Source organism: Girardinichthys multiradiatus, chromosome 6 (genome assembly GCF_021462225.1).
Source record: "Girardinichthys multiradiatus isolate DD_20200921_A chromosome 6, DD_fGirMul_XY1, whole genome shotgun sequence".
Taxonomy (NCBI): Eukaryota; Metazoa; Chordata; class Actinopteri; order Cyprinodontiformes; family Goodeidae; genus Girardinichthys; species Girardinichthys multiradiatus.
In genome coordinates this window covers 281858-297833 of record NC_061799.1, presented here as the reverse complement: position 1 = coordinate 297833, position 15976 = coordinate 281858, and the positions used below count along the sequence as shown (strand labels likewise).

At 38.7% G+C, this 15976-nt stretch overlaps 1 protein-coding gene across 1 annotated transcript in view; it reads right to left on the bottom strand.

Annotated features, from left to right (window-relative positions):
* Positions 1-12946, bottom strand: part of LOC124870707 (xenotropic and polytropic retrovirus receptor 1 homolog) — a 71215-nt gene extending 58269 nt beyond the window's left edge. Inside the window, exon 1 of the mRNA XM_047369537.1 lies at positions 12535-12946. Coding sequence (XP_047225493.1) covers positions 12535-12603 — 69 coding nt within the window. The 5' untranslated portion in view covers positions 12604-12946. The remainder of the gene's footprint in view (positions 1-12534) is intronic.
* Positions 12947-15976: the final 3030 nt, after the last annotated feature.

The following is a 15976-nucleotide window of genomic DNA, read 5'->3' as shown; positions in this document are numbered from 1 at the left end:
TCTCCACAATCTTCCTCAGGGTCCGGTCACCTCTTCTCGTTGTGCAGCGTTTTCTGCCACACTTTTTCCTTCCCACAGACTTCCCACTGAGGTGTCTTGATACAGCACTCTGGGAACAGCCTATTCGTTCAGAAATTTCTTTCTGTGTCTTACCCTCTTGCTTGAGGATGTCAATAGTGGCCTTCTGGACAGCAGTCAGGTCGGCAGTCTTACCCATGATTGGGGTTTTGAGTGATGAACCAGGCTGGGAGTTTTAAAGGCCTCAGGAATCTTTTGCAGGTGTTTAGAGTTAACTCGTTGATTCAGATGATTAGGTTCATAGCTCGTTTAGAGACCCTTTTAATGATATGCTAATTTTGTGAGATAGGAATTTTGGGTTTTAATGAGCTGTATGCCAAAATCATCCGTATTAAGACAATAAAAGACCTGAAATATTTCAGTTAGTGTGCAATGAATCTAAAATATATGAATGTTAAATTTTCATCATGACATTATGGAAAATAATGAACTTTATTACAATATGCTAATATTTTGAGAAGGACCTGTACATTTTTCAAACACATTATCTTATATCACCGGATGATAAAATGAACTTAAATGTGTCTGTAATTACAGAACCTCTGTAAACTGCATTGCTAGATCTATTAAAACGAGAACAACTAGCTAGCTTTAGACCATTCCAACCTTTACTGCAGAACGGAGGAGAAGAAGGAAGCAGGACAACCAAAACAAAAGGGTAATGCAGGGTAGCCATTATAGGAAGTGGTCTGACTGAGGCTGGAAGACATATAGAGGAGCAAATAAAAATAGATAATTGTTTTTTATTTATTTAGGCCTCTGATCATCCATGCATATTGTACAAGGAAATATTCAAGTTGGATATTTAGCTGAAAGACTTTTGACTCCTGGGAAGGAGGACCCTGCACCACCCAAAACCCCAAATAAAGACAAAAAATGCTTTTATAAAAAAAATGTTTTATAATAGATTTATAACAAGATTCACAAGAGGTAGTGGGACATACCTTAAAACAACACGATAAAGCAGCCCCCTACTGAATAAGGTAGGAAGCAGAAATATGATCCGTAGGTTCTTCAGTGTTCTGGTAGGCAGATTGTGTCATAGTAATCTTTAGTGACAAAATAACATTTATTTGAACGATTTAATGTGAAGTGATAGCAATGACATAGCATGCCTGTTGCTTTTCTTAACAAATGCAAATTTAACAATTAGGATAAACAATATCACCACAAGCCTTTTTAGGAAGACAGTTGTACCAGATTCCGACTTGAGTCTGATTTCTGATCTTCTAATTTTAAAAGGCTCTGACCTGCCAATACCAATTTTATCAGATTCACATTCTCTCCAAGAATTCAAATGAACATCGAGTATTTTATTCTGTAAGTTTTCCTTCTAGCTTTCCTGCTGCAAAAGGTCATTCAATATTTCTACTTATTTATACTAGGATTTTGTGGCACAATTGGCCTTTTCTGCAGTGATCCGACAGGAAAGGGGCAGAGAGAGAGTGAAGGAGGATAGAAATTAGTGGAAGGAGTGGAACCCCAGTAAATGAGTCTTGGCCAAAGATCCTGGGTGTATTGTGTTGCCTGGTCTACCGCTCTGCCATGTCCACACAATTCTCTGGGAGATTTATTACCTTAGCTTCCAATATTATACACCAGGTTGGATTATTAATGGGCAGCTAAAGGTCTAACTGCCAAAATATATTATTAGCATGCAGAGCATAAATGCATGGCACTTATGTACAATTCATCTGATACGTTCTGTTGGGGTAAATGTCAGGACTGTACAGGCAACTTAAGTTCTTCCATACTCAACTTTTTCATGCCTTTATTGACTTGTGAGCTGGTGCCCCATCATGTTGGAACAGGAAAGGGCCGTCCCCAAACTGTTCCCAGAGAGTCACAAGTATAAAATTGTCCATGTCTTGGTATGCTGCAGCATTAACTGTTCTATTTACTGGAACTAAGGGGTCGAGGCTAACAGCCCCACACCCTCCATCCACTAAACTTTGTACTTAACACCGTGTAGTCAGGCTAGTGCCGTTCTCCTGGCAACTGCCAAACCCAGACTTGTCCATTTGACAAGACACAGGCAGGGTTCATCACTCCAGAGAAAATGTCTCCGCTGCTCTAGAGTCCAGTGGCAGCAGGCTTTACATCACTGTATCAAACACTTTGCATTGCACCTGGTAATGTGAGGCTTGGATCCAGCTATTGACTGCAGAAAGTCGGTGACCTCTGCGCACAGTGACAATCAGAATCTTCTGACGCCGCTATCTGGTTTTACATAGCCTACCACTTGATGGCTGAGTTGCTGTCATTACCATTGTCTTCCACTTTGTTAAAGTATCACCAACAGTTCATTTCCATTCTTTTACTATTGTTTGCAGAAGCAGTCTGCACACCTAGATACTGGATTTTCTAAAGCTGTGGCTATGGAAGTGACTGGAACACCTGGATTCAATGATTTAGATGGATGGCCAATTACTTCTGTATATATGTGTTGTACACATCAAGTCAAATTTTGTATCCAAGCTATGCTTTGGGGTTGTGATACTCTACACACGTCTTCCTCCTGCTGTGGCAACTTCCACAATAAAGAGTGTTGTGGTTAGTATGTAGCTATGGTGTGTTCGCATATTAAACAAAGATGAGATTTTTGAGTTTCTAACAACCCTTCCCCAGTTAGGGATGGTCAAGCTAAAAAATTGTACATTCTACTCACTAGCTGATTTCTTTTTTATTTATTGGTATTTGAATAAAAACTACAGAAAACTACCTTTAAATATGAGCATATAAATTGAGTTTGTAAATCATCTAATAAACTCATCATAAACTCTTTATTATAATAATGCATTTTTGTATTTGATACACTGCTGATTTTGCAGGTTTTCCCACTCGCAAAGCATGTAGAAGTCTTTCATTTTTATCACAGGTTCTCTTCAATTTTGAGTGACGGAATCTAAAACAAAAATCTAGAAAATCACATTGTGTGATTTTTAAGTAAGTAATTAGCATTTTATTGCATGACAAAAGTATTTGATACATCAGAAAAACTAAACTTAATATTTGGTACAGAAACCTTTGTTTGCAGTTACAGATATCAGACGTTTCCCGTAGTTCTTGACAAGGTTTGCACACACTGAGGCAGGAATTTTGGACCACTCCTCCATACAGATCTTCTCCAGATCCTTCAGGTTTCCGGGTTATTGCTGGGCAATTTTCCTGTAGCCCATCCCAGCCTTGTGTAGGTCTACTATTTTATCCCTGATGTCCTCACACAGCTCTCTGGTCTTGGTCATTGTGGAGAGGTTGGAGTTTGTTTGATTGAGTGTGTGGACAGGTGTCTTTTATACAGATAACGATTTCAAACAGGTGCAGTTAATACAGATGAGTGGAGAATGGGAGGGCTTCTTAAAGAAGAATTAACAGGCCTGTGAGGGACAGGATTCTTATTTTTTGTTAGGAGATCAAAAACTTATATCATGCAATAAAATGTTAATTAATTACATAAAAATCACACAATGTGATTTTCTGGACTTTTGATTTAGATTCCGTCACTCACAGTTGAAGAGTACCTATGATAAAAATGACAGACTTCTACATGCTTTGTAAGTGGGAAAACCTGCAAAATAGACAGTGTATCAAATACTTGTTCTCCCCACTGTATGTTTCATTTCATGTTAAAATGTACAGGCTTCTGAATGCTGAACAGTAACATCTGATGAGCAAAGTGGTCAACCAGCAGTCAGCCAGTCTGGTGAGTCAGATCTGCTCCAGATGACCAACGGGCATTCATATTTTTAAAGTTCCTGTCTGACAGTCATGCGAGATATATACCAGGGTAAATAAAACCCTTTCCATTACATTTTTATGCACCTACTGCTTTAACATTTATGGACTGAATAAGAATACATTTCTGTAATTAAAATACAGGAAAACAACATTGTTAGAACATCGGCACTCATATTCCTTTATGACAGCCCTGGCTTCACCTTGCAAGTCAAACTGTCCTGCAGTGTGTCTAACCAAACATCGCTGCAACAACAACGCATGAGAAACATGTAACAGCCCCAAGAAGCACCGCTTTGAAAAGCCCACAGGCCCAGGTCTCCACAGCTTCACAGGAAGTAAACTAAACGAACAAAGGGCTAGAGTTACAGCTGAGTGGAGCAACCTCTTACATCTGGTCTGTCTCCAAACACAGCAGGAGCACGGACAAACAAACTGTGTGAAACCTCTGTGGAGATGAGCTTCACACAAGCAGAAAAGATGTGAATGCTAATGACTTCCACTTCTACAGAGATACAATCCTCTGGGTGTCACCCTCAGAGTGAACATCTTTACACTGCCTGTCACAAACCAGCACTCCAGCTTCATTTAAATACAGATTAATACCCCTATCATGTCACAACCACAAACTTTAGCGTATTTTGTTATTAGTTTACGTCCTCGTCCAACAGAAAGTAGGGCATAGATGTGAAGATGAAGGAAACTGATATATGGTATTTATTTAATCTGAATGATTGTGTTGTGCATTTGAACCTACTCACCCTGAGTCAATAGTGTTATATCACTCCTGTCCTATTTCTCGATGTGGTAAAAATATATCATGAGCAATAGGATCTCTTATTTTAAGGGATGCACCGATTAGAGTTTTCTGGCGGATCACCAATCTTTAAAAAGCCTGAGCTGCTGATTCCGATATTAGCCGATACAAATTTTTGTTTATTACTGACCATTTCAGGTGTTATAAGGTCACAATACACCTTTGAAGTTCCAATCTTATCTTATTGCAAAACATTGAACAATACCCGTGAAATAATGCAAACTTGTTTTAACTACTCCAGGCAGTGCTCTTAAATATAAATTAAATCTTTAGAGCACTGCAGTTCCTTTAGTCTTTCATTTTTCACATTTTTAAAAGAAACTAAATTTGCACAATAGGTTATACAAGTAGATAAGATCAGTCGATAAGATTGGTTTCACATGTAAGTATCGGCCGATCACTGATCTCCCAAAATTACGGAAATCGGCGGTCTGATTGATCGGTGCATCCCTACTTGTTTTAGGAACAGCTAAACCACTGTGATGAGTGGAGCATGGCAAATTAATACTTCAAAAGTAAATTCACATTAACACTAGTGTCTCAACTGTTACTGTAATACTTTTTTTTCTTTAAAAAGACACATTGATCCAACATGAACTAAAGGCAAAGACCACAGGACACATGTTTTAATCCTGCCAGAGGGCTGTTCCATAAGAAAAGACGATTGTTTATGTCATTTTGTCTCCAAAGCTGAGCTAAGATGACATGTATTCTAAAAATGTGCCAGGCTGCTGAAACTCCTCATAATAACTTTGGGAAAAGACCTTTGGCCACAAGCGCAATACGACTGCAAACAGCACAAAATCTAATTAACATGTCAGGAGTGGAAATAGACGAGAATTATAACAACATGAACAAACCACATAAGAAATAAACTAACAAAACAGAAGGAGAATGTGGTGTTTTTAAGTGGCTTGTTGCTAAATCTCTCTGATACTAAGAGAGACAGTTCACAGAAAGAATGTGCTGCAGTCACAGAGAGAAAAAAAAACGTTCTACTTTGACCTCTGCAGAACACGGCAACTACTGTGACCAAAAACTGCAGCCAGGGCAGCTTTCAGGTAGACACAGGGAGGGATACCTGCTGAGATGGATACATGATGTATGTAACTAAATAGGGTGTTTATACACATACATATTGAACTGTGATTCTGAAAATGATCGCTTAATCCTTAACATTGTAGTATACCCAGAGAAACATAAATCCTTTTAGTGAAGGAAGGCTGGAACAAATCCCATTCATATATTTTCATGTTAAACAGATTCGTGATCAGGCTACAGGTTGAGAACCACAGATGCACCAATCAGTTTCTAGCCCATACACATTTCCACTTTATTATTACATGAAAACAACCTTATTATGAGATCTGTTGTCTTAACCAATCCAACCAAAATCTGTGGAAAACCCAAACTCGTGCACAAAAATCTCTCACTAAGCTTAAATACAAACGAGACATGAGATGTTGAAACATTAGATGTCCAGGTCTTACTTTAAATGATTAAGTTGTCTAAGAGTAAGAATGCAGTGGGGAAAACATGTCATCATAGTATTGCTTTACATTGTATATGTTAGAATGCAACCCCAACTATCCATGAGCTTTAAGATCTCAGCCATTTAAATCCACATCAGGCGGGGGCACAATGGACAGCGAGACAAATTGATAAAGATGTTTACAAATTGAATGCATGTCTCTTCCTATATCACAGCCCACCAAATACAGCACCAAACAGTCCCTTTGTGGTTTTGATACAGAGATAAGGACTGTGATTTGACATGTTCTTTCCCTCTAAAATCAATATGTTGTGTGCTAACAGGGTCCAGGCTCGGTGGTAGGTGGCACAGTGTGCTACTGCTTCTGGCCTCCTAAGAACTCCTTCACTTTGTGCTTCATTTCCCTTGGTTTAGAAAGTGTGTGACCTATTTGAGCTACCATAGGCCTTGTAAAAACCAGCTGTCACGCCTGATTCACAGCACTGTTCTCTTTGTAGCTGCCACGCTAAGAAAATGTAACGGCAGAAACCACGTTTGTTGTGTTCATACGTAAATCTACCATTAGGTGAGTATTTACAGTGAATAAAACAGCAACAGATCCAATATGTTAGCAGATTTACATCTGCATGGGTAAAGAGTTGGGTAAAAAGAACAACGTCTGCTCCCAGCAGCCTCTCTGTGAAAAAAGGACAAATCTACAACTAAAGCTTCTGAATTTTTCCAAGCTAAAAACATGTAGCCATTCCTGCCTGATTTCACCATACAGTTAAACTCAAATGATTCATACCCTTCCCAAGTTTAGATTCATAGTGATGTTTTAACTGGACCTACAAGTTTGTTCTGACTGAAAGTAATATTACCATGTGAAGTGGCCGAGCCAGAGTCCCAACTAGAATCCGACAACAGGATCTGTGAAGGCAGCTTTAGATTAAGGTTATGATAACGTGGCCTTAAAGATGAATGAAGATATGTAAAAAGTTGGTCAGCAAATATAAGAAGCATTCAATTCAATTAAAATTCAAATCAAAAATACTTTAATAATCCCAAAGGGAAATTAAATGTTGTTATAGCTCATATTATGAAGGTTTCTTCAAAGAGCCGTTGTAGATGCTGATGGCTGTGGGCAGGAAGGATCTCCTGTAGCATCCGTCTTACAGCAGATCTGAAGAAGCCTCTGACTGAAGACACTCTGTTGTTGTAGGACAGTCTCATGAAGAGGATGTTCAGGGTTCTCCATAATGTTCTTCATTTTATGAAGAATCCTTCTTAAATGAATAGATGTAAAGACAAAACAGACTTTCCACTGATTATTACGGCTATAAATCATTTTCAACATGCCACTTTTTTGTTGAAATGTAAACGAAAAGTGAGAAATAATATTTCAAAATGATATCCTATGTATATTGTCTCATTTCCTGACTGAATTAAAATAACTTTACATCTAAATCAGCATGAATTAGATTCAGCATAACCGTAGCATTAAAGCACTCCAGCTGCACTATTACCTTCCCTACCGCCAACATCTCAGCATCACTGTCATTCCCAACTAGTGGTGGGGATCTTTAATGCACTTCACAATTCGGTTATGATTCGGAAGGCTATAATGTGATTACACACACACACACACACACCACCCCCACCATATAACCTCTCCCCATTATTAAAACAAGAGCCCAAGACATTTTAGATAAATGCAGATTAATTAACTCTGACAAATTCTGGTGTTAAGCAAATAGGAAAAAAAGGCGACCCAAACTGAAATGTGTCATCCCCCAAGCCATGAATAAAAAAATACATTTTGAAAACTATTTTCCCATTGCTTCCCGTAAAAAGTATAAAAACAGTATTTTAATGGAGGACATGGAATTTATTTTTCACCCATTTTTTCTGGTATTTATTAAGATGTCACAATAAAAATATAATAATTTTGTCTTTCAGACCACCAGTCTATCAGCCCATAACGATTAGCACAAACACTGCTCTACAATGAAACCAAGCCATTATCAAAGAAGGACCTTTTCCCTGTGCCATTTACATGAGGTTGTGCACAGTTGTGCCACTAAGCAGAACACTATAACAACTGCAACCAATTCTATTTTGATAGATTAACTCAGCATCTACAGTATTTACACACTAATAGGTTTAACATTGGTAAAATAGTTTGACCAGCCAAATTAACCATCCCAACCAATCACAGCTTGACTTTTTAGGGTTTGAAAACATCATAAAGCAGAATTTATTGTTATAATTATAGGGTGATTATTTTTGATTTAGGAATGATTTTCCACAGTGTATCTTTAGCTATATATGTGTTTGTGAGTATTAATTATTGCTATTTAATATATGATCACTGTACAAACCCTCAAAGCCATGCTGACTACATGTGTTCAGTCACAAGATGTGTTATTGACTTGTACACATTCAGAAATCAATTGCAGCAAGCTCAGCTCAACGCAGGCTTTCACCTGCAAATCTGATACCAGTAGCTGTGCAAAAATGTTCTTTGTTGGTGAGTAGAAACTGATTTGGCTTCTTTTTCATGTTCCTCTGATCAAATTCTACCATTTTAAACTTTTGTGTAGTTCATATTTAACCTGAACAGCAGGTTTTCACAGAGATGTACATTTGGTTAAGTCTGTAAATCAGGCTGCTTCTTCTGGGGTGATTAATCCTAGTCTCTAAAAACAACTCTTCATTGTGTGCTGATGTGACTCATGACTATAGAGATGTTACTGAAATTCAATACTCACACCAACATTTATGCTGCTAATTCGGAATGTTCTTTATATTGTCAGCTGACTGCAGATATACTTGCACTTGGTAGACTGGAACTTGATTCAAAAAATGTTTGGAACCCCACAAATGGTGCAGAGAAACATTCGGCAGCGGAGGAATGAGTTTTAGCCCTGCACAGACAGGACTGACATCACAAAACACTAAACAGAACCATTAAACACCAGCCATGTATGGATGCTGTGGATGAGAGATGATGACAGCTAAACGGCCACGCAAGTAGTTCTGGGTCAGACAAATTCTGGGATTTTTAGGACTACAACTACAAAGTACACAATGTTCCAAAACTACAGTTATCTTCCCAAGTCAAAAAACACTTGTTGTCCTGGTGTAATCTCACAATATGTTGCTATCTGATGTAGAGTTAGGCCTGCAATTATTCCAAATCCTGGCTGTATTCATTTTAAAGTTATATTTTATTTACCAATATGTGTCTTCTATCTAGAAGTAATATTGATGTTTTGCAGCGGCCGAGACAGAATCTCAACTAAAATCTGATAGAGAAACATAGGCAGGAACTAATGATTAGGGTGATTGCAATGAGGGCTTCCAGCCTCAAATGTTTGCAGCTCATTTTAAAAGATAAATGTTCAAAATACAGGTGGAAAAATGAAAACATGGTCAAAATTACAAAAAGGGCTTGATTGATGTAACACTAATAATGATTTTCATAGAAAATCATTTTTGACGTGCCATTTTGTTTTTTTTATTAAATGTAAATAAAGAGTTTTGTCTTGTTTTCTACCATAACCAAACCTTTGTGACTGAATGAAAATAATTTAAAAACTAAATCTAAACATACACTGAAGTGTGTCAAAAAGTCCTATGGCCCTAATAAGGACAAAAATGTCTGTATTTCAAAGAAGTATGGATGTGAGATAAAAAGAAAATAAGCTAAACGAAAGTCGATGTACAGCTTGTAGAAAAGTGTAAATCTGCTGTTGCCTTAAAATAACTCAACACAGCCATTAATGTCTAAACAGCTGGCAACAAAAGTGAGTACACCCCTAAGTGAAAATGTCCAAATTGGGCCCAAAGTGTCAATATTTTGTGTGGCCACCATTATTTTCCAGCACTGCCTTAACCCTCTTGGGCATGGAGTTCACCAGAGCTTCACAGGTTGCCCTGGAATCCTCTTCCACTGCTCCATGACGGCATCACAGAGCTGTTGGATGTTGGAGACCTTGTGCTCCTCCATCTTCTGTTTAAGAATGCCCCACAGATGCTTGATAGGGTTTAGGTCTGGAGACGTGCTTGGCCAGTCCAGCACCTTTACCTTCAGTTTCTCTAGTAAGGCAGGGGTCATCTTGAAGGTGTGTTCAGGGTCGTTATCATGTTGGAATACTGCCCAGGAAAAGGATCATCTAGACCAAATAAGTTTACCTCATCAGATCACAGGACATGGTTCCAGTAATCCACGTCCTTAGTCTGCTTGTCTTTAGCAAACTGTTTGTGGGCTTTCTTGTGCATCATCTGTAGAAGAAGCTTCCTTCTGGGAAAACAGCCATTCAGACCAATTTGATGCAGTGTGCGGCATATGGTCTGAGCACTGACAGGCTGACCCACCCACCCTTCTACCTCTTGATGAATGCTGGCAGCACTTATATGTCTATTTTCAACTTCTGGATATGACGCTGAGCCTGTGAACTCAACTTCTTTGGTCAGCCATGATGAGGCCTGTTCAAAGTGGAACCTGTCCTGTTAAACCCGTGTATGGTCGTGCTGTAGCTCAGTTTCAGGTTGTTGGAAATCTTCTTATAGCATAGGTCATCTTTATGTAGAGCAACAATTCTGTTTTAGATCCTCAGAGTTCTTTGTCATGTGGTGCCATGATGAACTTCCAGTGACCATTATGAGAGCGATAACATTATATTTAACACACCTGCTCCTCATTCACACCTGAGACCTTGTAACGGTAACGAGTCACACCAGGGATTGAAAATTGCTAATTGGCCACAATATGAACATTTATACTTAGGGGTGTTCTCACTTCTGTTGTTAGCTTTTTAGAGATTAATGGCTGTGTGTTGAGTTGTTCTGAGGGGACAGCAGATTTACACTGTTATAAAACCTGTACACTGACTACTTTACATGAGATCAAAGTGTCATTTCTTCAGTGTTGTTCCGTAAAAATATATAATCAAATATTTACAAAAATCTCAAGGGTGTACACACTTTTGTGATGTAGAAATCTGAAGTATGCACACACCATTTTTTCATATCGCACTTGCATTGGAGTGTTTCAAGGTTTAAAGTCTTCAACTTGAAATGCATGATTTTAGCAACGCTTCGTTGTGTTCTGATGTCTTGAACTGTATTCATTTTTTCCCAGAAATATGAATATCCTGATTCACAAGAATTATATTTCTTTTTCAAACTCATTACTCATTTCTGAATACTTACCTCAATGCAGAAAAGGCATATTGTGCCACAAAAGCCAAGTATAAATAGATATATAATGATATATGACTTAATAGGGTATATAATGACACTCTACAACATGAATCACACAAAAAAAGAGAACTTAGGCATCACAAATGTTCTCAGAATTAGTCACAAGTGAGCAATGTCGTCACTTTGAGGTCAAAGTGCCCAAACTATCAAATTAAAGATTTATAACTATAACATTTTTAAATGCATTCGCACCATCTATATTTTAGTGCACCTTAGACAAACAGTATGGTCAATCTGGTTGCCTTCCAGAGTCAGGGAAGACTTGCTCTACAGTAGGCGGAAAAAGGAATATTGCTGCTGTTGCATATTTTATTTAATACAATTAAAAGTACGATAAAATCTGGATCTAGCGATAAAGACATACCTGGTCAATTATAAAGACATAAAGATGACAATACTTTATACTACAATTCGTTTTCATTAACTGTGGTTAAAACCTTTGGATATTAACAGATTTGAGTTTTTTTCTGTATACTAAATACAAGAAGCAGATCTGTTCAGACTGAATACAAGGTAAGCTAGCTAGTTAGAAACAGATGTAAAGGTACAGTAGGATCATGTTGTGTAAATCCCAATGTAACTTACTGTAGGAACATTTCATTTACATGTAGAACTATGTGAGGCCTGTGGACAACTGAGAGCGACATGAAGACAGGAGGTCCGATGTCATCTTAGTGGAACTAGTGGGTCAAAGGTTGCAGATAGAGTTATCAGCACCTCTGTGTCCTGATGTTTAAACAGCAGCAGCATGATCGACAGCTGCCTCAGCTGTTTCAGGACTGACAGCGGGGTCAACGGGGTCAAACATTAACCCAAATTAACGCTGACTCAGCCGGACGTCTTGTTGTCTCATAGACCCATTCCAATTAGCCAGATATAAGACACAAAAACCTGCTGGCTGGAAGAGCACCGAGGAACCTGCGGAGCAACAAAACAAACCCAGCTGTCTGGTTTGCTAGCTAACCCCGGGTTGCTGTTGTCTCATGAGCTACTCAAGCACTTCCTCTCTCCTTGTTGTTTCATGGTAGGATAGCAGCCTAATGGTAGCCATGTTCACCTACCCGTTCTCAAATGAAATTGAATGGCATATAACAGGACGGGCATCCTGTTTGGCTGCCCAGTTAGCCTCTCAGCTAACGCGGGCTAACCTGTGAAGCTCACTCACCTCATACTGGATGTACTGTTTCCTCCACTCCGGCGTGATGTGGGCCGAGAGATGCTCTGTGAATTTCATTTTGCCAGTCTGTTGTTTCTCCCTCTCTGCTGCTTTCACTCTCACCAGATATCAGCTGGTTCTGTTCGACAGCAGAGCTCCCGCTGGGGTGGTTACACACCGACTCTCATCCGCAGAATACAGTACGAGCGGCGGCTGCTGCTGCTTCGGTCAGAGATGCCCTTTTCGTCTTCACCTACCCTCGATCACAACACATTCTGGTTAGTTTTTATCTCTAAATGAAGTGTAGGAGGAGTCACACATTAACTGGAACACACTGGGTTCAAGTGGCTCTAAATGTAACATTAATGTCGCTAAGACAGCGCTCGTCTCGGATAAACAAGCTCACAGTGTTGGTGTTAGCTACCCCCTTCTCTACCTCCTCTCTCTCTCTCTGACGCTCCTTCATCCTCTGCTTCCCTCCACCTCTTCTCCTTATGCTGCATTCAGGCACAGTGGGGAAATTAGCCGTTCCAATAATCTGTATGTGAATATTTACTTCCCTGTTCCCTGTTTAGTCCCAAGTTTAACAGAATGGACAGAATACTCAGCTATTGAAAGCTATAACCTACGCACATGTTCTGTGACAGAACATGAGCTCACTAATAATCTAATCTCTAGCTAGGTTTAATTCAATTTGCTCAGGTAAATTTCATTTTGCACAATTGTCTTTGTTCTTTTCGCTCCTATTTTACAAAATCTTATTGGTCTTGTGGAAGTGTCATTAGTTCTATGTAGGTATGTAACGTTTACTGACTGTCTCTCCTGAAAGCAGAGTTCTGCACGTCCTAAACGTGTTTTTAACATTTCTTTAGTTTACAGTTATGTATTCCGATGTTACACGAACACAACAAACGTGACGTCGCCCAGCCATCTTTGGGAGAGAATGACGTAGATGTAGTTTTTTTTTTGGAAGGTGGGAAATTCATGCGGAAACTTTCCACTGCATATCGTGTGTGTTTGTGCCCAACCGAACTGATGCAGCCAAGGAAAAACAGAAGGAACCATTTTAATAGAATAGAAACAAAACACAGAAATTAAACATTCAGCCACAGTAGTTATGTAAATTAAACTAATTAAAATTTAGTGGTCTAAAAAACGATATTCAGGCAAAGCAGTGAAATTAAATCATGTTTCAGTAGAATTTCTAAGTGAGAGATCAAAGTACTATTTAGTGGTATGAATGTATAATGTTACAACAGCAACATTGTTCTGAGATGCAATTATTGAAAAATCTCGGGTCTCAAATACATACAAAGTATATTAGTGTAAGTTCCACATGAATTGATCACATAATTTAAATAACATTATTACAAGCTGCGGTTATCAGAGAATGACGAATGGTGCCCTCTGGTGTTTGATTAAGTATTGCATTGCATTAGTAAGGTCAATATCAAACCCTCAGTAGATTTTAAGCCTATTTCGTTCAACTCTGTGGTGTACATATACACCACGGATATATATGTGTATATCAAACTTGTTCAGATGTTAGCACCTGAAGTCTCACTACTATTGGGCATCTGACAGTTAGCCACTCCAAACCAAGCTCTCCATTCGATCCTGTGGATAGATTTACAACAGCATTTACGGTGCTTGCTTTTGTAAAATAGCGAGACCAGATATTTACACACACTGTATAAGAAGACATTTAGCAGTCAGTCATTTTCTACCACTTATTCCATAGTTATTACATGGAAGCTGGTGCCTATCTCCAGCAGTCTATGGGTGAGAGGCAGGATACACCCTGGACAGGTTACCAGTCCATCACAGGGCAACACACAAACAACCATGCACACACTCATTCATACACCTAAGGGTGTGTTAAAGAGACCAATTAACCTAACAGTCATGTTTTTGGACTGTGGGAGGAAGCCAGGAGTACCTGGTGAGAACCCATGCAAACTCCAGGCAGAAAGACCCCTGGCTGGGTATCGAACCCAACCGCACCACCATGCATTTCCTCAGTGTCCTTCTTCAAGCTTTTGGCAAGGGTTTCCTGGAATTTTGGCCCATTCCCCCTGACAGAACTTAAGTCACATTTGACTCAGACACAGATTTTCTGCTCTCCCCATCCCCATTCCTATGAGACTCACATCAAGTGATTTCTACCAAACATTGGCCTTGTTCTGAAGTTACTTTGTAGCTAATTTGTTGCTTAGTGTCATTGTCCCTTTGGAAGGCTCATTTGTGTCCAAGCTTTATTAACCTTTTGGTTGATGTCTTGAAATGTTGGTTTAATATTTCCACATAATGTTCTTTCCTTGTGATGTACTGCTCCCTACTGCAACAGAACATCCATACAACATGACACTGCCACCCCAGTACTTCAAAGTTGGGATGCTGTTCTTAGGCTTGCAAGCTTCCCCCTTTTGCTTCCTTATGTAATGTCAGTCATTATAGCCAGACACTTCAATTTTAGTTTCATCAGACCTCATGTCATGTCTTCAAAAGTTAAGGTCTTAGTCCCTCATTGGATTTGCAAACTGTGATCTGGCTTTTCATGCTACTTTCATGATGCCACACAAGGAGGCAATGTGTCTTATGTTTTGCCTGGAAATCAACAACAAGTGGACCTCCAGTTAAATGAAATGTTGGAAATTAATTGTCAGACGCATGACAACATCCTTTGAGCATGATATGCATAGTTGTTTTTTTTTTTACTCCTCTCCATCATTATTTCTCTCCATTTAGCAAATAGAAATAATAGAAATAATGCAGAATCACAGTTCCAGGAGTACTTTCTATGTGAAAGAAAAACTAGAGAGCTAATGGCAACAGTAGCTCCTTGTTTCAGTTAGTCTAAGTTTACAGACAAATTGATGTTATTTTTACTTTTGGATCTTCTCTTTTTAATCACCTTCCAAATTAAACAGCCCTTGTAAAGGCCTCACACATAGCCACACTATGTTAAAGTCAGTAACCCACATACATGTTTTACATTTGTTCTTTTAACCTTATTTGTTTTCATGCAAACACAATAATGCCACAGCTTAAATACAAATACAGCATTTATAACCCTACAGCTGTTATGTGAATGTTTACTTACATCAAATAATGCTCTCTACAGTAATGATATTTTCTGCTAGTTTAGAACTCGGTAAGCTTTTAAAATGAAATCATTCTTATGTGCTCCTGTTTGAATATTTCAGAATCAGCTTTATTGGCCAAGACTGTGTGCACAAACAAGGAATTTGACTTTGGTTTCAAGCGCTCATAGCGTACAGACATTAAGTATAAATATATAAACTTTAGATGAAATAAAACAAAGGAGAAAATGAACAGTGCATCCTTGTATGTGTACATACAGCCTTTCTATATATGTAAAAGAAAAAAAGGCAAGTTGTGCAATATATTTATTTTGTTTCCCATCAGAGTAGCTGACTCTCTGGCTGTG